This window comes from Saimiri boliviensis, chromosome 1, assembly GCF_048565385.1.
Source record: "Saimiri boliviensis isolate mSaiBol1 chromosome 1, mSaiBol1.pri, whole genome shotgun sequence".
Classification (NCBI taxonomy): domain Eukaryota; kingdom Metazoa; phylum Chordata; class Mammalia; order Primates; family Cebidae; genus Saimiri; species Saimiri boliviensis.
The window spans coordinates 263179373-263201910 of record NC_133449.1 but is presented as its reverse complement, the minus strand read 5'-3'; the positions used below and the strand labels follow the sequence as shown (position 1 = coordinate 263201910).

General features: G+C 34.1%; 1 protein-coding gene across 1 annotated transcript in view; it reads right to left on the bottom strand.

Moving 5' to 3' along the window:
* Positions 1–1298: 1298 nt before the first annotated feature.
* C9 (complement C9) overlaps positions 1299–22538 on the bottom strand; it is an 80485-nt gene continuing 59245 nt past the window's right edge. Inside the window, exons 10-11 of the mRNA XM_010336655.2 lie at positions 6117–6345; positions 1299–2693 (exon numbers count right to left, since the gene is read on the bottom strand). Of these exons, the coding sequence (XP_010334957.1) occupies positions 2659–2693; positions 6117–6345 (264 nt within the window). The 3' untranslated portion in view covers positions 1299–2658. The remainder of the gene's footprint in view (positions 2694–6116; positions 6346–22538) is intronic.

The window sequence follows — 22538 nt, the reverse complement described above, 5'->3', positions numbered from 1 at the left end:
GAAAAATGTAAAAAATGTAGCAAGACTCCAATCTTCCTGTATCCATCAGGCTCTGAACATAATACACATCCTACTTCTCCAACTTCTTTTGATACTGGCTTCTTTTGATAGTGATTTAGCATAATGGTTCAACTTACTGGCCCGGGCTTCATAAGGATGTTGTCTCCACCTGTCCCTTTCCTTGAATTTGGTGGTGCACCCCCTCAGACAGCATGTGGGGTAGGGGCCACCTATAATGTACTCCATCGGGGTGGACTAAGCTACATCACTTTCTCCAATCAACAGTCCATGCTGACCCATGCTAGGCATGGTAGGGCCTCATCTCTCCCAATTTCTGGAGATTCTCCTTCAGTTTAGGCCAGGAGACTTTCTGCTCCGCGTTGATTACTGTTGAGCAGTTTCTGGTGTCTCAATGGTGCTCCCTGCTGGAGAAGCTCTGTCATCAGATATACCACCTGTGGCAAGACGTTGGCCGACTCTCCATCAAGTGTGAACCTGGGCTATTCCTGCTATTCATTACTCTAGAAAGGACTCTGACAAATCATTAAGCTAGCCCTAGAGCAGGCATCCCCAAACTTTTTACGCAGGGGGCCAGTTCACTGTCCCTCAGACCGTTGGAGGGCCGCCACATACTGTGCTCCTCTCACTGACCACCAATGAAAGAGGTGCCCCTTCCTGAAGTGTGGCGGGGGGCCGGATAAACGGCCTCAGGGGGCCGCATGCAGCGCGGGTCGTAGTTTGGGGAGGCCTGGCCTAGAGGGTCTGGTCAAGGCTCAGCTCTTTTATTGTTTGACATTTGTACTTCCCAAGGGTGGAAGGAATTTTCAGGTGTTACTCTAATAACAGTCTTGAGCCAGGTGCTCTCCATCAAAAATTCACACTCTCAGTAGTAGATTGTTCAAGAACAGAGTTCAGCATTTATACACATATGACAAATCTTCTAATTCACACAGTGTTTTGAAGGGCAGGGGCCAGGCCTTTTCTTGAGCTCCCAGGGCAAATGTAAGATTCTTAAGGGCCACGGCCTGTTTATTAGCCCGATCTCCATATCATACCTAACGTTAAAATGCATTCCACATCCAGTAATCTTTTTCTTTGCTATTTAAAAACAATGTTGAAAATTGCTTTTAAAATGCTGCTTTTGAAATTATTTGCACGTAGGTAATTTAGTCGGTGTTATCTCCCATCAATCAAATGAATTCTTGATAATTTCTGCTAAGTGTGAAAAAGTTACAAAATTTATTTATAAATTTGTGAAATGTTTATTAATACTAACAATAAAGTTAACATGATACATGTTCATGTTTAATTAAATGTTTATTAATTTTGATTTTGCATTTTTTTTTTTTGTATTTTGATATACTCTTTCTTTTTCTTTCTTTCTTTTTTTTGAGATGGACTTTCACTCTTGTTACCCAGGCTGGAGTGCAATGGTACCATCTCAGCTCACCGCAACCTCCGCCTCCCGGGTTCAGGCAATTCTCCTGCTTCGGCCTCCTGAGTAGCTGGGATTACAGGCACGCGCCACCATGCCCAGGTAATTTTTTGTATTTTTAGTAGAGACGGGGTTTCACCATGTAGACCAGGATGGTCTCGATCTCTTGACCTCGTGATCCACCCGCCTCGGCCTCCCAAAGTGCTGGGATTACAGGTGTGAGCCACCGCACCCAGCCCTCTTTCTTTTTCTTTCTTTCTTTCAAGAGTTCTCAGACCTTTTCAAAAGATCTCAGACCCTAAGTACCATGTTCTCTAATGGATAAGATTGCATAGCCAAAGTTAATCAGCTTCTCAGGTAGGTAACCTTACCTTATACAATTCATAAGCTAGGTATTAAATTGGACCATATAAAATTGATGTTTTTTTCCTTGTAAAATATGATCAAATGGAGGTAATTTCACATAATTTAATAGTTTATAGTCACTCAGTTGTGCTACTGAGCAGTATATATATTGTTCCTTTCATCTAACTAGATTTTTGCCATCTCTCGTCTTTCCCTCCCTTCCCCACTATGCTTCTAGCCTCTGGTAACTATCATTCTACTCTCCATCTCCCTGAGTTCAACATTTTTTAGTAAACTAGTAGTTTTTCGTTACAAATATAACACACTTCCCTTTTGACATATAGATTTAAATGGTAGCGCTAAGACTAGTAAAAGCAACTGCTGTGCAGGTGGCTGGTTCTCAGTATTTGTTGAATACATGTATGCACACATAAGCAAATAACCAAACCAAACATAAAGATGTAAATAAAAGTTAAATTGCGTGGTACAGACATGTGGTTATGGACCTGGCAGAATATGTTAACCATAAAAAGCAGTTTGACAATGACTTTGAAGTCTTTTAAACCAATATTCTGTTTTCAATTTAATTTTGTTTTGTTAGAAGAGGTTGGCATTGCCTGTGGGAGAAAGCAGTTCTGGCATATTTCACTATTGACTCCTCATTAGGGAATAAAAAAATGGAAAATCATAGGATTTTAAAGAAGAAAAATTAAAAAAAAATTATAGACCTAAGAAAGTGGAGATTTCAGAGATTGGTAGGATTTTCATGAAGCCTGTTGCTATTTACTTGCCACAAAGACTATCTTCGGGGGCAGGATTTGAAATTGGAAGGTCCTGGTGTTCTTGTCTTCCACTGGAGCTGAGAGAAGCCAACAGCTCTATTCTTTCTGAGGGAAGGCTAGGGCTGGCAATTCTAGAGAAAACAAATGAGTATCAAATATTAATCATCAATAAGATTTAACTTTGGGTACATCACCCATCACCCGTCTACACATTCACCCTCTTATCCTGTTGCACCACGCTGTGCCATACTGTCTAGGTGCTGGGAATGGAATGTGGTTTAAGATTCAAGGCACATTTTCATACTTAGAAAGGGCTATTTATCTTGTCTACAGAGAGTCAATGAGATTAGTGCTGGGAAAACGGAGGGAAAGTTCTCAGGGAGCATAGATAGATAACTGATTCCTGAAGAAATTGGAGAAAGTTTCATCAAAGAGATGCTAACTGGCCTGGGTTCAAAATAGAGGTGTTTAACCCTGGCTAAAGATGAGAATAAACAGTAGATGTTTTAAAAATCCAAAAAACAAAAAATCCCATGCCCAGGCAGAATCAACCATAGCTGTTTTGGTTTAATTGGCTTAGGATAACCATCTGTTTTGTTTGTTTCTTTTCTTTTCCAGATAAATCCAATGATCAACCTGGTTAAGAATCATTGATCTAGGAGTAGAAACACACACAAGGAATAAGGGAGGAGGTTCAGTTAGTTCAAGGGGAGAAAGTTGGAAGCATTTCAAGCAAAGTAAATGGTATAGAAAAAGAAAGATGATGTGTTACAGTTTTCAATCTTATCATGCGGGTAGGCTCAGTGTTAATTGGAAACTTGTATGGCAAAATGGATGCTTGAATGATCTAACTTGAGGGAATAATTCGGCAATAAAATAACGTCTAATATCTCAGCAAGAAGCTGGTGGACCATCCTGGGTCAGGTTTGAAAAGTCAACCAAAAAATGCCTAGTGATCTAAGATAATTTTATACATTGGGGAAGAGACCTTGATATTCATTATCTATGAAACACAAAATCTGGAACTTGAACCAAGAAATTTACATAAAAATCTGATGCAAGACTGATGAAAATGATAGGCCCTCCTAAGAAGCAAACTAACCCTAGGAATATGTTCAGTATCCAGGGAAGATAGGGTTTCCACAGGAAATAATTCCCACCAAAACTAAACCTGAAATTTAAAAAAGCGCTAAGAAAGAATAATGTACCATGAGAATGAATTGGTAGACTTAGCGGAGAATTGCACTGCAGAAACGATTTCTACTGGAACAATCTGAAAGAATTCCATGAAGAGATAAAGGTAGGAAAATAATCCAGTACACTAGACAAGAGAAAAAACAGACTTGAAAAATAAACAAATCAAAATTTTAGAAAAATACTTTTAAAATAATCTCAGTAGATCAGCAAATGGATAAACTACACATGGTTGAATAAAAGAATTGGAGAATTAGAACATAGAACTGAAGAAATCATAGAGAAATCAGCAGAATATTCTACATAGTGAGAAATAGGTAGAAAACAGAAGTTCTAAGTACGAAGTAGTATAAATTTTTGGAGAGCGCAAATGTTTTTTGGAATACAAAGCACTAGATTAAGACTTTAGACAGATGAAAGACAGAGTTAGCATACATTTAGATATCAATTATGCTAAAATTGAAATTCTAACTTACATGTTTTGTCACCATATCATTGAGTTTCTAAGTCATTTGTTAAGAAGTGTAAAAAAATCTTAAAATATCAAAAATTTGTATTGTAAGAGATGAAACTATGTTTGAAAGATAAACAAGGCTGTAAATCTTTAGGAAACTACAGCAGTGTTTTAGAATTTTATTGCAGGAAACTGTATTTGTCCAATCAAACAATGAGTGTCATAGAAAGTTAATCTTACTAGCTAATCTTGTGATATTAATACTTGGACTAAGATCTCACTTATCTATTAGGAGTCTGAATAATTCTACCAGACTGAAAGGCTAAGCAGAAACTCTTAGTATTAGAAACATGGCTGAAGTCATGTTTACTAGTAAGGAATAAAATCGTTTAATCAAGTCCTATTCATCTATTTTTGTTTTTATTGCATTTGCTTTTGAGGTCTTACTTATAAATTATTTGTCTAGGCCAAATCCAGAAGGGTTTTTCCTAGATTTTCCTCTAAGATTTCTATAGTTCCAGGTTTTACATTTAAGTCTTTAATCTATCTCAAGTTAATTTATTATATGGTAAGAGAATAGAGATGATTTCTTAAAGAATTAAAAATAGGACTACCACTCAACAGTCTCACTACTGGGTATCTACCCAGAGGAAAATAACTTTTTATATGAAAAAGACACTGCACACATGTTTATGGCAGCACTATACGAGAGCAAAGTCGTGGAATCAACTTTCATGTCCATCAATGATAATTGGATAAAGAAAATGTAGTATATATAGACCATAGAATATTATTCAGCCATACAAGAGAAAAATGAAATCATGTCTTTTGGAGCAAGATGGAGGGAGCTGGAGGTCATCATCCTAAGTGAAATAACTCAGAAACAGAAAATTAAATAGTTCTCACTTATAAGTGGGAGCTAAACAATGGGTATGTATGGAGATAAAGATGAAAATAATAGAAAGTAGGGACTCCAAAAATGGTGAAGATGGGGAGGGATGAGGGCTAAAAAATTACCTATTCAATACAGTGTTCACTATTTGGGTGATGGGTACCCCAGAAGCCCAAAGCTTACCATTATACAATATGTCCATGTAATAAACCTTCACATGTACCCCCAAATTCATAATAAAAAGTATTTTTTAAAATGTAAAATAACGTGTTTCCTTATGATTAACTTTAGAATGCAATACAGAATCTCAGTTTTTAAAAACACTAATACAGTTAAAAATGTAAAATAAAATTCTAGTAACTCATTTATATAAAATTTAAAAACATATGAAACATCACATATTTTTCACTGGTACATACAGATTTAGTACAAGCACAAAAATATGAACTAGAAAGATACATACCAATTTAATGAAAGTGATTGTATCTGAGTAGTAGAAGAGAGAAAAGGCAATAGAACTTTTTTGAGGGGAGGGGATGTGGTATAAAGTAATTCATTGGATATATTATTGCTTTTTCTTTAAAAAGGGTTTTGAAGTATATACGTCTATGTCTACACACATGAATGCATAGTATGCACAGTATATAATATATACATTTATAAAAAGTATATATGATATATATGTATTACCATTCATCAATTCTAGATAGTGAACAACTGAATATTTGTTATATTTCTCTAAACTTTCCATAGGAATATTTTTATACTTAAAGAGTAATACAATAATTATAATGTATTACTTATTTATAATTCTATTTTAATATATACAAGAAGATGTTAAAATAACACATAAATGCTGATTTACCCATTTTCACTATTCACTCAATCTTTATCCTCTGTTTACATAAATAACCTAGAAATTTAGTACAAATTCATTCAAGAGCAAGTTTTCAAATTAAATAACCCCAGAGTACACATTTTTGTCTTTAATTGTATAAAATAAATCATCCTCACCTTCAGGAATTTTTTGTTTACTGATTTCACAGGCAGTTCCCTCAAATTTGAATGGGCAGGTACATACACACTTTCCATCAATTAGAATCACTGTACCTCCATTTTGGCATGAGTGGCATTTTCTTGCACTAAATTCATCGATATAGTCTTCAATAGCTCTTTCTAAGTTTTGTTTCTTTACGTGTGCATTATTCATTTTCACTGGAATCAGATTATATATAGGAGACAGCTGAAAGGAAGAAAAACATTTAATTTTAGGTCATTTTTAACTGAAAGAGCTTATAGAATACTCTTTACTCAATTATTTATTCACTGATTCATGAATTCAACAAAAGCTTATTGAATGTATATTATTGCCAGATGTGATGTTAGCTTTTAAATAATCAGAACTAGTCAAGATGTTCACTATCAGGGAGGTCATATTACGGAGCTAAGGAACTGATAGTAATAAAATAATCATGCATACATTTCAGATAGAAACTGTGATACGTGCTACAGAAAACAGGTATATATGCTTTAAAAATGAATAACTGAAGGACTTAAATTTCTGGATGGACAATTTACTGACATATTGTTTTGTGAATTGTTTTTGCTGCCTTCTTCCTTCTTCTCCTCTTTTTTCTATGATCATCAAGCCACACAATAGATCTTCTGAACTTACTCCTTCTGTCTAACTAAAAGATGATGTCTACTATCTCTTGTGTAAGAGGAGGTTTGTGTGCAGCCCAAGTTCCGAATGTCCCCTGAAGGCAACCTTTTTCTTATTTCTTCCTTTCCCCCCCACCAAAAGTCTGAATTCATTGAGAAATTTTTGCTGAGGTAAGGCGCATAGAAGAATGTCACCAAGAAAAGAGATTCCTCCAGAATAGAAAGGGGATTGAGGTTAGTATACACCTCAAGTAACAGGAAACCACAGCTAGATATTTAGCAGCTATTTTGGGAGGTAGCAGGACCTCTGGGGTGCCTTAAGGAAGCTGCCTATGAAGCATCAGGAGTTCAGTTTTGTCAGTGATTTCCTTTTACAAACCTGGCATTGAGGGCTTGGAAATGTTTGAGTTCTAGTGAACATGTGAGCCTAAACAATGAGGTTATTAAGGTGACTACAATGAACTAAAGATATATGTAAATTATTTCTCTGTTTCGTGGACAGAAGTGTCAGGATTTTTGTACCAATTTAGACAACAGGGAAAAAATTTCCTGATCCCCATCCAGCAAACAAATAAAAGGTGAATTTTCTAGCAACATGGAGGGACAGGATCTCAAAATAGAATTTAATTAAATATAAAGAAAATGAAGTAAAGTTACTTATTTTGCATTCTCAAATTCCTGCAGTAAGATACACATTTGCTTCACTGAAGTCAAGGAAGTTTGGAAAGGCTTTGACAATAAATACTGAGCTGCGGTTTGAAGGTGTCATGGCAGAGAGAAGACTATTCCAGGCATATAGAGAAGAATTTTAAAAGCTTTTAAATAGAGGAGAGGATTGGGGAGATGCTGCTCAAAATATTCAAAATTTTAGTTAGACAGAGGAGTAAGTTCAGAAGATCTATTGTATAGCTTGATAATCATAGAAAAAAATTAAGAGGTTCTTATAGTGGAGATACCATAACATATATAGGGAAATTTATATCTTCACTTAATTAAAGCAAATTCAATTATGCAACTAGCAAGAGCTTTTTGAGTGAATAAACTGTTAGAAACAGAGGTACTTTGGTGGCATAGCACTTTAAAACAATAGACCACAAAACTTAAAAGAAATGAGAATCTAGAGAGCGGAGCTAAACACACATACACACACAAATTCCTGCAGAAGAGTAATGATGGATTAAATAATGGGGACTAATCTTTTACCTAAAGACAATGAGAAAAGCTGAACAAAAGAAAACGAAACATTTTTAAAAACTGCTAAAAGGCCCTGGAGAACTAACAAGAAAATAAAAAATTACTGAGCTACGATCTGGGAGGAGGTGGTAATCCAAGAGGTGGGCCCTATTTGAGGGCTACCAGTCCTCTTGACACATTTCCTAATTCAGCAAGAGGTAACAGAAGGACTAGGAGGTAGAGCAACACATTATTGGGCTGAAGAGAAAACACTGGAATTCAGGTCAACCAAGGCAGACATGCTATCCTTTGATTTGGGGACTAAGAAGGAAGTGGAAGAAGGAGAGCCCTGGTAGATACCATAGCTCAGTTTGGATTAAAATAATCTTGGCTCATTAGTGGGTATCCTAGAAGCTTTCCAAATATAAATATAGTTTTTGGAGGAATATATGAATACATGAAATTATCTCAGACATCAAGCTACTCCTATAACAATTTTAAGTACAGTATCTAGCTCACAGTAAAAATAACTAGGCACACAAGGAAATAAGACAACATGAATGAGACCAATGGAAATAATGGAAAATAGAAACAGCTATGGTGGCTGCCAGTTTGTGTTATCAGACTTTAAATAATTACCAGACTTTAACTGTTTGCATAGGCAGGGAGATAAGAGACAAGAATGAAAATTTTAGCAAAGAACTGGAAATTATTAAAAAGAGATTTGAAAAAAGAAACAAATGTTAGAACATAAATTAATGAATTAGTTAAATAGCAAATGTAATACTAAAGCAATTTAATAAACTGGAATATAGGTTAGAAGAAAATATTGACAATAAAGCATGAAGAGACAAAAGGATGAGTTATACAGAAAGAGGGCAGGAAACATAAGTGTTACTGTGGGAAGGAAAAAGATCCATGTATTTCAAGCTCAAGAAAGAGAACAAAGGACAGAATACCAAAGAAGCAATATTTGAAAAGCTAATGACAGAGAATATCCAGAGCTGGCAAAAACCATCAAGATATTTTATGAATAAAAACTAAGTTTAAAAATAATTTTGCACCTACGTATTATCAGAGAAAAATTGCTCAAAAAAGAAAGATAATGGAGAAAATATTAGAAACAGTTTAGGAAAAAGCATTAGTATTTTGAAATTAGATTGAATTTACTAGATATAATCAATAATTTGACTTTACTAGATACAATCAATAATATAAAAAGAGTCAAATGGAAATGTAAAAACTAAAAAGCATGTTAAAAGGGATGAAGAATATATTTGACGAGTGTTTCAGCAGATTTGACACAGCAAAAGAAAGAATCAGTAAGCCTGATAAAAGGTTGGTAGAAATTAGCCAAATTAAAATACAGAGCGATAAAAGGGTTGGGGGGAGGGAACCCAGAACTGAGCATCCAAGAGTGTGGGGGAAATATGAAAGAGTATAGCACATATATTATTTGAATAATAGAAAAAAGTGAGGAGGTTAGAAGAAGGGGTTGAGAGAGGAGAAAGATAATATGATTGTGGTAGAAGAAATATTTGAAGACATAATGACCAAAAATTTTTCAAAATAATTAAATAATCCAATCATAGACTCCAGAAGTTTAGGGAACTTCAAGCAGAATAAAAAATGAACAAATATCCATATATATCCCATTCAAACTGTGGAAAACCAAAGATTAGAAGGAAATCTTTAAGGCAATGACAATAAAAGGAAATGTTACAAACAGAAGGTGAAAGATAAGCGTTACAGCGCTGTTTATCTAAAAACTATGTAAGCAGAAGACAAGGATTAATATCTTTAAGTACAGAAAGACAAAAAACAAAACAAAAAAGACCTATAAAACCTGTAAACCCAGAATTTTATACCAAATGAAATGTCACTGAAAATTAAAATATTTTTTTTTTCCAGAGAAGCAAAAGCCAAGAGAATTTGATACTAGCAGATGTGCACTAAAAGAATTGCCAAAGGAAATATTTCAGGCAGAAGAATTATCACAAAGAACTGAAATTTGACCTATAAAGTAATCATGAGCTCTGAGCATAACTAAATTAAGGAAAACTAGACCTTTCTAGTTTTAATTGCTCTAACAATATATTAATCTACAGCAAATGTTGTTGAATTGTAGTATGAGTTTATAGTGTACGTAAAAATAAAAAATAAAAGATATAGTAATCTATGTAAAACATACACCATAAACTCATGATACAATATGTTAAAAAATGGCATTAAAAATGGGAGGGAGGATTTGGAAATACAGTGTTATATTTGTTCTACACTATTACATAAAGCAGAATAATATTATTTGAAGGCAGACTACGATAAATTAAGAATGTATATTGTGAAACATGTCCTACAGCAAAAAAATATTTTTAAAAAGAGGCATGAGTATTATACTGGACATAAAGTGGAATCATATAACATACTTAATAAAAAAGAATGGTCAGGACAAGAAAAGAACAATGTAATGAATAAACAAGATTTAACTGAAATGTTGAAGGGAGAGTGCTGGAGTGCAGGGGTAAAGCAGAAAAGCATCTGAGTGGTTGGAAGTCCAGCAGCTCTCACATGCCCAGATCACTACAGAAAACTATTCAACTGCAAAAATAAACAACAAGGGAGGAAATAAGACACAAAAGTTATTCAAGATTACCAAAAAAAAAAATCAATAAAAAGACAGTGGTAAGTCCTCACTATCAATAATAACTTTGAATGTAAATGAATTAAATTCCCCATTTAAGAGATATAGATTGGATAAATTTTTAAAAAAGAAATAATACCCAACTATATGCTCCCTATAAAAAACTCACTTCACCTGTAAAGATACATATAGATGAAATGTGAAGGATGGAAAAAGATATTTCATGCAAAGGTAAACCAAAAGCAAGCAAGAATAGCTATGCTTAGAAAAAGCAGACTTCAAGTCAAAACTTGTAAAAAGGAGAAAAAGAATAACATTATATAATAATAAAGGGATCCATTCAGCAAGAGAATATAACAATTTAAAATGTATATGCACCAAATGCTGGAGCACCCAGATACATAAAGCAAATATTAGGTCTAAAGTGAAACAAAATGACATTTGGGGATTTTAACATTTCACTGTCAGCATTGGAGAGATTATCTGAACAGAAAATTAACAAAGAACACAGGATTTAAACTGCCCATAGACCAAATGAACCTAGGCATTTACAGAACTTTTTGCCCAAGAGCTGCAGAGAACACATTTTTTTTTTTAATCAACACATGCGATATTTTCCAGGATTAATCATATGTTAGAAAACATAACAAGTCTCAAAAAAATTTATAAATGAAAATGACATTAAGTATCTTCTCACACCACATGGAATAAAATCAGAAGTCAATAATCAAGGAAACTTTGGAAACTGTACAAATACACAAAAATTAAACAACATGCTCCTGAATGACCATTAAATCAATTAAGAGGTTAAGAAGGAAATGTTTTAAATTTCTTGAAATAAATGAAAATAGAAACAGAACACACCAAAACTGATGAGATAAAGAAAAGGCAGTATTAAGAAGAAAGTTTATAGAAATCAATGTCTACTTCAATAATCTAGAAAGTTTTCAAATAAACAGCTTAATGATGCATTTCAAGGAACTAGAAAAGCAAGAACAAAACAAACCCCAAAATAGCAGAAGGAAAGAGATAATAAAGATTAGGGCAGAAATAAACAAAATTGAGACTGAAAACACATACAAAAGATTAATGAAACAAAAAAGTCGATTAAAAGTTTTCATTTTAAAAGAAAGACAAAATAAGCAAACACTAGCTAGACTAAGAAAAAAAAAAGAGAACCCAAATAAATAAAATGAGAAACAAAAATAGAGACATCACAATGGATACCATAGAAACACAAAGGGGCATTAGATACTGCTATGAACAACTATAAACCAATACGTTAAAAACCCTAGAGAAAAATGGATAAATTTCTAGACATATACAACCTCTCAAGATTGAACCAAGAATAAATAGAAAACTTGAATAGCCCAATAATAAGTAAAGAGATTGAAGCTGTAATAAAAAGTCTTTCAACAAAGAAAGGTCCAGGACCAGATAGCTTCAATGCTACCAAATCTTTAAAGAAGAATTAACACTCATTCTTCTCAAATTATTTTTTGAAAGACTGAAATGGAGAGAACTCTTCCTAATTCATTTTATGGACCAGTATAACCCTGATATCAAAACCAAACAAGGACACAACACACACAAGAAAAACCCATAGGCCAATATCCCCAATGAACATGATGCAAAAGTCCTCTACAAAATATTAGCAAAATGAATTCAACGATACATCAAAGAGATAATACAGCATGATCAAGTGGGCATGATTTATCCCAGAAATAGTTTAACATATAGTAATCAATAAATATGAAACATCACATCAGCAAATTATGAAGAGAAACCATGTAATCACCTCAATGGATTTAGAAAAAGCATTTGATAAAAATAATATCTCTTTGTGAAACAAACTGTCAATAAATTAGGTATAGAATAAAAGTACTTCAACATAATTAAGCCCATATATAACAAACCCATAGCCAACATCATACTGAATGGTAAAAAGCAGAAAGCTCTTCCTCTAAGAACCAAAACAAGACAAGAATGCCCACTCTCATCATTCTTATTTAACATAGTACTGGAAGTTCTAGCAAGAGCAATTAGGCAAGAGTAAGAAATAAAGGACACCTAAATTGGAAAGGAGGAAGTTAAATTGTTCCTGTTTGCAGAAGACAAAATCTTATGCATAGAAAACCTAAAGACTCTACCAAAATCCTTAGAACTGACAATTGACTTTTGAGAAGTGTCTGTTCATATCCTTTGGACTTTTTGATGGGGTTGTTTTTTTCTTGTAAATTTGTTTAAAGTTCTCTGTAGATTCTGGATATTAGCCCTTTGTCGGGTGGGTAGATTGCAAAAGTTATTCCCCATTCCGTTGGTTTCTGGTTCACTCTAATGATTGCTTCTTTTGCTGTGCAGAAGTTCTTAAGTTTAATTAGATCTCATTTTTCTGCTTTGGCTTTTGTTGCCATTGCTTTTGGTGTTTTAGTCATGAAGTCCTTCCCTATGCCTATGCCCTGAATAGCATTGCCTAGGTTTTCTTCAGGGTTTTTATGGTGTTAGGTCTTATGTTTAAATCTTTAATCTATCTGGAGTTAATGTTTGTATAAGTTGTAAGGAAGGGATCCAGTTTCAGATTTCTGCATATGGCTAACCAGTTTTCCCAATACCATTTATTAAGTAGAGAATCCTTTCCCCATTGCTTGTTTTTGTCAGGTTTGTCAAAGATCAGATGGTTGTAGATGTGTGGCATTATTTTCGTGGTCTCTCTTATGTTCTAATGGTCTATGTCTCTATTTTAGTACCTGTACTATGTTGTTTTGATGATTGCAGCCTTGTAGTATAGTCTGAAGTAATATAGTGTGATGCCTCCAGCTTTTTTTTTCTTAATATTGTCTTGGCTCTGCAGGCTCTTTTATGGTTCTATACAAAGTTTAAGGTGGCATTTTCCAATTCTGTGAAGAAAGTAGCTTGATGGGGATAGCATTGAATCTATAAATTACTTTGGGCAGTATGGCCATTTTTACAGTATTGATTCTTCCTTACCTGGAATGAACATGGAATGTTTTTCCATCTGTATGGCCATTTTTACAGTATTGATTCTTCCTAACCTGGAATGAACATGGAATGTTTTTCCATCTGTTTGTGTCCTCTCTTATGTCCTTGAGGAGTGGTTTGTAGTTCTCCTTGAAGAGGTCCTTTACATCCTTTGTAAGTTGTATTCCTAGGTATTTTATTCTCTTTGTAGCAATTGTGAATGGGAGTTCACTCATGATTTGACTCTCTGTTTGTCTATTACTGGTGTATAGGAATGTTGTGATTTTTGCACATTGATTTTGTATCCTGAGACTTTGCTGAGGTTGCTTATCAGCTGAAGGAGATTTTGGGCTGAGATGATGGGGTCTTCTATACATGTAATCATGTCGTCTGCAAATAGAGACAAATTGACTTCTGCTTTTCCTAATTGATTTCTTTTTCTTGCCTGATTGCCCTGGCCAGAACTTCCAATACTATATGAAATGGGAGTGGTGAGAGAGGGCATTCTTGCCTTATGCCAGTTTTCAAAGGGAATGCTTCTTGTTTTTGTCCGTTCAGTATGATATTGGCTGTGGGTTTGTCATGAATAGCTCTTATTATTTTGAGATATGATCCATTGATACCTAATTTATTGAGTTTTTAGCATAAAGGGCTGTTGAAATTTGTTGAAGGCCTTCTTTAAATCTATTGAGATAATCATGTGGTTTTGTCTTTGGTTCTGTTTATGTGATGGATTACATTTGTAGATTTGTATATGTTGAACCAGCCTTGCATCTCAGGAATAAAATCGACTTGATTGTGATGGATAAGATTTTTTGTGTGCTGTTGGACTCAGTTTGCAGTATTTTATTGAGGATTTTCACATCAATGTTTATCATGGATATTGGCCTGAAATTTTGTTTTTTTTTTGTTGTGTCTCTGCCAGGGTTTGGCATCAGGATGATATTGGTCTCATAAAATGAGTTAGGGCAGATTCCTTCTTTTTGTATTGTTTGGAATAGTTTCAGAAAGAATGGTACCAGCTCCTCTTTGTACCGCTGGTAGAATTTGATGGTGAACCCGTCTGGTCCTGGATGTTTTTTATTTTTTTTTGGTTGGTAGCTATTAATTGTGGTCTCAATTTCAGACCTTGTTATCGGTCTATACAGGATTCAATTTCTTCCTGCTTTATTCTTGGGAGGGGGTAAGTATCCAGGAATTTATCCATTTCTTCTAGATTTACTGGTTTACTTGCATAGAGGTGTTTGTAGTATTCTCTGATGTATTACTGTGAGATCAGTGGTGATATCCCCTTTATCATTTTTTATTGCATCTATTTGATTCTTCTCTCTTTTCTACTTTGTTAGTCTGGCTATTGGTCTATCTATTTCATTGATCTTTTTAAAAAATCAGCTCCTGGATTTATTGGATTTTGAAGAGGTTTTTGCGTCTTTATCTCCTGAAGTTCTGCTCTGATCTTAGTTATTTCTTTTCTTCTGCTAGCTTTTGAATTTGTTTGATCTTGCTCTTCTAGTTCTTTTATTCGTGATGTTAGGGTGTCAATATTAGATCGTTCCTCATTTCTCTCATGGGCATTTAGTGCTATAAATTTCCCTCTAGACACTGCTTTAAATATGTCCCAGAGATTCTGGCATGTTGTGTCTTTGCTCTCATTGGTTTTGAAGAACATTTTAATTTCTGCCTTCATTTCATTATTTATCCAGTAATCATTCAGGAACAGGTTGTTCAGTTTCCATGTAGTTATGCAGCCAACAAGCATAAGAAAAAAAGCTTATCATCACTGGTCATTAGAGAAATGTAAATCAAAACCACATTGCGATATCATCTCACGCTTGTTAGAATGGTGATCATTAAAAAATAAGGAGACAACAGTTGCTGGGGAGGATGTGGAGAAATAGGAACACTTCTACACTGTTGGTGGGAGTGCAAATTAGTTCAACCATTGTAGAGGACAGTGTGGCGATTCCTCAAGGATCTAGAAATAGAAATACCATTTGATGCAGCAATCCCATTACTAGGTATATACCCAAAGGAATAAAAATTATTCTATTATAAAGACACATGCACATGTATGTTTATTCTGGCACTGTTCACAATAGCAAGGACTTGGAACCAGCTTAAATGCCCATCAATGATAGACTGGATAAAGAAAATGCAGCACACATATATGGAATACTATACAGCCATAAAAAGGGGATGAGTTCATGTCCTTTGCAGAGAAATGGTTAAAGCTGGAAACCATTATTCTCAGCAATCTGACACGATAACAGAAAGCCAAGCACCGCATGTTCTCACTCATAAGTGGATGTTGAACAATGAGAACACGTAGACACAGGGAAGGAAACATCACACACTGGGGCCTTTCAGGGGGTTGGGGATTAGGGGAGGGATAGCAGCGTGTAGGGTTAGGGGAGGATAGCATTAGGAGACATACCTAATGTAGATGATGGGGTGATGGATGCAGTAAACCACGATGGCACATGTATAACTATGTAACAAACCTGCACATTCTGCAAATGTACCCCAGAACTTTTAAAGTATAAAAAAAAGAATGACAATCGACTTTAGTAAAGTTGCAGAATATAAAATAAACATGTGAACATCAGTAGCATTTCTATTAAAGAACAAACTAGACAAAAAAAAAAAAAGAATGTAAAAAGTCAATCCCATTTACAATAGCTACAAAAGAAGATACCTAGGAATAAATTTAACCGAGGAAACGTGAAAGACTTGACAATAAAAACTATGAAACGCTAATAAAGAAGTAGAGGAGGATACAAACAAATGTAAAGAAGTCCCATACTCCAGGCTTTGGCCTTACTATCAAAAACAATCTACAGATCCAGTGCAATCCCTGTCAAAATGACAATGACATTTCTCACAGAAATAGAAAAATAATCTTAAAATTTGTATAGAACCACAAAGGACCTCAAATAGCAAAAAAGCACTCTCAAACAACGACAACAACAACAACAACAACAAAAGCTGGAGGTATCACACGATCAGATCTCAAAATATATTACAAAGCTGTGGTAACCAAAACAGCATTGTGCTGCCATAAAAACAAACACATAAGAAAATGGAACAGAATAGAGAACTGGAAGTTATATCTATCTACACTCAACTAATTTGTGACAAAAGTACCAAGAAAAATCACTGGGGAAAGAAAAATATTTTCAATAAATCATGCTAGAAAAATGGAATGTCCATATACAGAAAAATAAAATTAACCCCCCACTTTTCATCGTATTTGAAAATCAACCCAATATATAACAACAACTTTATTATAAGACCTAAAAATATAAAACTACTAGAAGAAAACATAAGGGAAATGCTTCAGGGCATTAGTCAGGAAAAAGATTTTATGAATAGGATCTCAAAAGCACGGGAAACAGAAGCAAAAATAAACAATTGGAGTATATCAAATGGAAAAGTTTCTGTACAGCAAATAAAACAATCAACAGAGTGAACAGGTGACCTGCAGAATGGGGGAAAATATTTTCAAACCATGCATCTGACAGGAGACTAATATCCAGAATTTAGAAGGAACTCAAACAACTCAACAACAACAAAATAAATAAGCTGATTTAAAAATGGACAGATAATCTGAGGACACATTTTGCAAACGAACACATACAAAAGGCCAATAAATATATGAAAAAATGTACGATACCAAACAGATAAAAATAAACAATGCTGGCAAAGATGTGGAAAAAAAGGAACCCATACACTGTTGGTGGGAATATAGACTAGTACAGTCACTGTGTAGTACTGTATGAAGGAAGTTTTTTTGAAAACTGTAAATACAACTATCATATGATCCAACAATTCCAATACTGGCATTTATCCAAAGGAAAGAAAATAAGCATATCAAAGAGACATCTGCACTCCTATGTTCACTGCAGCATTATTCAAGGTAACCACATGGATAAATAATGTATTTTTTTTTAAGAATATAATGTATATACACAATGGAATACTATTCAGCCATAAAAAAGAACAAAATCTTGTCATTTGTGGCCACATGGATGTAACTGGAGGACATTGCATTAAGTGAAATCAGCCAGAAAGAGAAAGTTAAACACCAAATATTTTCACTTATATGTGGAAGCTAAAAATAACCTGGTTTCATAGAAGTAAAAAAAATAAAACAGGATATTAGAGGCCGGGAAGGGTAAGGGAAAGAAAGGATAGTGGGATATTTGTTAAAAGATACAAAATTACAACTACATAGGAGGAACAAGTTCTAGTGCTCTATTACATTATAGGATTACTATAGTTAACAATTATGTGTTATTATACATGGTTTCAAGTAGCTAGAAGAATACTGAATGTTCCCAATACAAATAAATGACAAATGTTTAAGATGACGTATACACTAATTACCCTGATCATTATCATTATATACCCTATACATTATCATTATCAAAATATTACTCTGTATCCCATAAACATGTGCAATTCCCCCCCCCCCTTTTTTTTTTGAGTCTCACTCTGTCACCCAGGCTGGAGTGCAGTGGTGTGATCTCAGCTCACTGCAACCTCTGCCTTCCAGGTTCAAGTGATTCTTCTGCCTCAGCTTCCCAAGTCGCTGGGATTACAGGCTCCTACCGCCACAGGTGACTAACTTTTTGTATTTTTTAGTAGAGATGGGGTTTCACCATGTTGATCAGTCTTGTCACAAACTCCTGACCTCAGGTGATCCACTCGCCTCATCCTCCCAGAGTGCTGGGATTACAGGCATGAGCCACCACAATTCTTAATAAGTCAGTTTAAAAAAGAATAGTCATAAATGAGCAAAAAGGAGACAAAGAATAGACAGAACAAATAAAAACAACTAGCAAGGTACAGATTTTAATTTAACTTTATCAATAATTACATTAAATGCAAATGGGTTTAACACACTAATTAGACAGTTACTTTAAAAGACAGATAGTTAATAATTAAAGTTTAAAAGACAGTTACTTAAAGTTATTTAAAGGGAGTTTCTTGTACACAGAATAGAGTTGGGTTTTGCTATTTTATCTAAAGTAACTAATTGTCTTTTAAAATAACTATCTGTCTTTAATTAGTAACTATCTGTTTTTTTAAAAGTAACTATCTGCTCTCTATAATTGAAAGAGTAAATACACAGAAAAAGAAGTCCTGGGTAGTACCATCAACTAATTGACTCAAATGACATTTATAGAGCATTCTATCCAACATTACAGAATACATATTCTTTTCAAGTGCACATAGACATATCTAGGGTTTAAAAATACTCAAAATGAAAATTAAATAACAGAAAGCTATCTGAAAAAATCCCCAAATATTTATACATTAGTCAACACATTTCTAAATAAGCCATGTGTAAAACAGGGAGTCACAAAAAGATAGAAAATATTTTAAATTGAATTAAAATGAAAATACATCAAAACTTGTGGGACATAGTTAAAGAAATGCTTACCAGTAAATTTACAGCACAAAATGCCTATATTAGACAGAAAAAAAAGCTGAAATCAATAATAACAACACTCAGCTTAAGAAACTATAAACAGAAGAAAAATTTAAGTACAAGGCAGAAGGAAGGAAACAATAAGAATCAAAATAGAAATTGACATGGGAAAAAAACAGAGAAATTTTTTTTAAAGCTGCTCCCTTGTGAAGATCACAAAAAATGATAAACCTCTACCAGATTAAATAAAAAGTAAACAAAAATAAGACAAAAGAGAAATATTCCAATTTAACAATATCAGGAATTCAAGAGAGGCTATCAAGTCTACAGACATAACTTCAACTACTTGAAAAAATAGGAAAATTCCTTGAATGGCAATTGATAGAAACTCGAGAAAATATGCATAGACTTCTACTATCTATTTAAATAATTGAATTTAGAGTTAATTTTTTTCTAACAAAGAAGGCCTAGATTGTATTATTGGTTAATTCTACAAACATTTAAAAAAGACATATCAATTCTACAAAAACTTTTTCACAAAATACATACAAATTTACTTCTCACTTATTTTACAGTTAGCATTACTTTAATACAAAAACCAAATAAAAACACCTAAGAGAAGAAAATTACAAATCAATATCACTCATGAATACACTTGCCATATACGCCAAGGCAGTAGCATATCAAATACAACAATGTTTAAATGCCAGCTTTGCTCAAAATTTAAATAATCAATATCATTTACCATAATAACTTATTAAAAGTGAAAAATCATATGATCATCTCAATAAGGAAAAATTCTTGGACAAAATTTAATATCCATTCACGATAAAAATTCTGAGCAAACTAGGAATTTAAGGGAACGTCCTCAAACTGATGAAGATCATCTATGTAAAACCTATAGCTAACATCATACTTAATGGTGCAGTACCACACTGGATGCATTAGACGGAGCAATAATGAAAAAATAAAATAAAATAAAATACATAGAGACTGAGAAAAGAATAAAGAAGTCTCTATTTCAGATGACATGATTATCTAAGGAACTGAAAGTCTCATATATTTCTGCTGGGAATGCAACTACTTTGGGAAAAAAAATGGCTATTTCTTATGTAATTTTGTATATACACACACCATATGACCAAGCAATCCTTCTCCTAGAGAAAAGAAAAATATGTTCATGTAAAACTCTGCATTAAAATATTTATAATGGTTTTATTCATAATTACCAAAAAATATCCTTACCTGGAAACAAATAAATGTTCTTCAACAGATGACTTGATAAACAAACTGTTTATTATATCATGGAATCTATATATAATGCAATATTACTCGACAATAAAGATGAAAGGAACTACTCACATATACAAGAATATGGATGTGTGAATGTGAATGGATCTGAAATGTATAACGCTAAGTGAAAGAAGCCAAACTTTAAAAGTTACATGATTACATTTATATGGCAGTAAACAGATCAGTGGTTACCTGGAGGTGGCAGCTGGAAAGAGGAGTTGATTGAAAATGGACAGGATAGAACTATTTGCATGGTAGAAATGTTTCATATATTGATTTTCATGGTGGTTTCACGATTGCAAGTGATTGTGGAAACTCAAAGTCCTTTACACTAAAAAATTAAATTTTACTTTACATAAATAAAGCCTATTTTTCAAAACCTAATTACATTAAAACTGTGTCTACATATGGCGTTTGGCTTTGAGTCCTGTCAGGGGGTAGGGTATAAGGGGAGGGTGAACATTAGGACAAATACCTAAATCAAGCAGAGCTTTAAACCTAGATGATGAGTTGATGGGTGCAGCAAACCACTATGGCACATGTGTACCTATGCAACAGATGTGCACATTCTGTACATGTATCCCAGAACTTAAAGTAAAATAAAAATAAATAAATTAGTTTAAAAAAATGTGTCTACATACTGCTCACTAAAAACCAAGATATAAAATTATATGAATTCAAACTGGCTTACTATAACTCTAATAAAGACTCTGATGACTGGAAAATGTACACTAAAATATGATTAACATTATGATATCTATTTCACTTGTGCTTTTGGATTATATTAGAAAAAAATTGCTAGGTTAAATTTTTATCTCTTTTAATCACTGCTTTGTCCTCAATGCTACATAAAAGAGCCTGGTACATTGCAGGTACCTAAGAAGTATTTGTCAAAGATGAAAATAGGCTGAGTGCAGTGGTTCATGGCTGTAATCCCAGCAATTTGGGAGGCCAAGGCAGGTGGATCACTTGAAGTCAGGAGTTCAAGACCAGCCTGGCTAACACGGTGAAACCCCTGTTTCTACTAAAAATACAAAAATTAGCTGGGTATGGTGGCAGGCATCTATAATCCCAGCTTCCTGAGAGCTGCTTAAACAGAAGAATCACTTGAACCCAGAAGGTGGAGGTTGCAGTTAGCCAAGATTGCACTACTGTACTCCAGCCTGTGTGAGAGACCAAGACTCCACATCAAAAAAAAAAAAAAAAAAAAGAAAAGAAAGAAAAAAGAAAAGGAAACAACAAAGATCATCACATTTAATTAAAAAGTTTGATAATCCCAACAAAACTTGAGGACACAGACAAATTAAGAATAAAAAGAATGGAGAAAGTGTGCTATGTGCATACCAACAGAGACACATCTGGCAAACCTAGGTAATTAAAAACAAACAAACAAACAAACAAACAAACAAAAAAACTCCAGATGGATTAAAGATTTAAACATAAGACCTAACATCATAAAAACCCAAGAAGAAAACCTAGGCGATACCATTCAGGACATAGGCATAGGCAAGGACCTCATGACTAAAACACCAAAAGCAATGGCAACAAAAGCCAAAATAGACAAATGGGATCTAATTAAACTTAAGAGCTTCTGCAAAGCTAAAGAAACAATCATGAGAGCGAACCAGAAACTAACAGAATGAGAAAATATTTTTGCAAGCTACCCATCTGACAAAAAGCTAATATCAAGAATCTACAAAGAACTAAAACAAATTTACAAGAAAAAAACAAACAACCCCATCAAAAGTGGGTGAAGGATTTGAATAGACATCTTTCAAAAGAAGACATTTATGCAGCCAGCAAACATATGAAAGAAAGCTCATCATCACTGGTCATTAGAGAAATGCAAGTCAAAACCACATTGAGATACCATCTCATGCCAGTTAGAATGAGAATCATTAAGAAATCAAGAGACAACAGATGCTGGAGAGGATGTGGAGAAATTGGAACACTTTTACACTGTTGGTGGGAGTGCAAATTAGTTCAACCATTGTAGAAGACAGTGTGGCAATTCCTCAAGAATCTAGAAATAGAAATACCGTTTGACCCAGCAATCCCATTACTGGGCATATACCCAAAAGATTATAAATCATTCTATTATAAAGACACATGCACACATATATTCACTGAGGCACTGTTTACAGTAGCAAAGACCTGCAACCAACCCAAATGCCCATCAGTGATAGACTGGATAAAGAAAACGTGGCACTACACCACAGAATACTACACAGCCATAAAAAAAAAAAGGATGAGT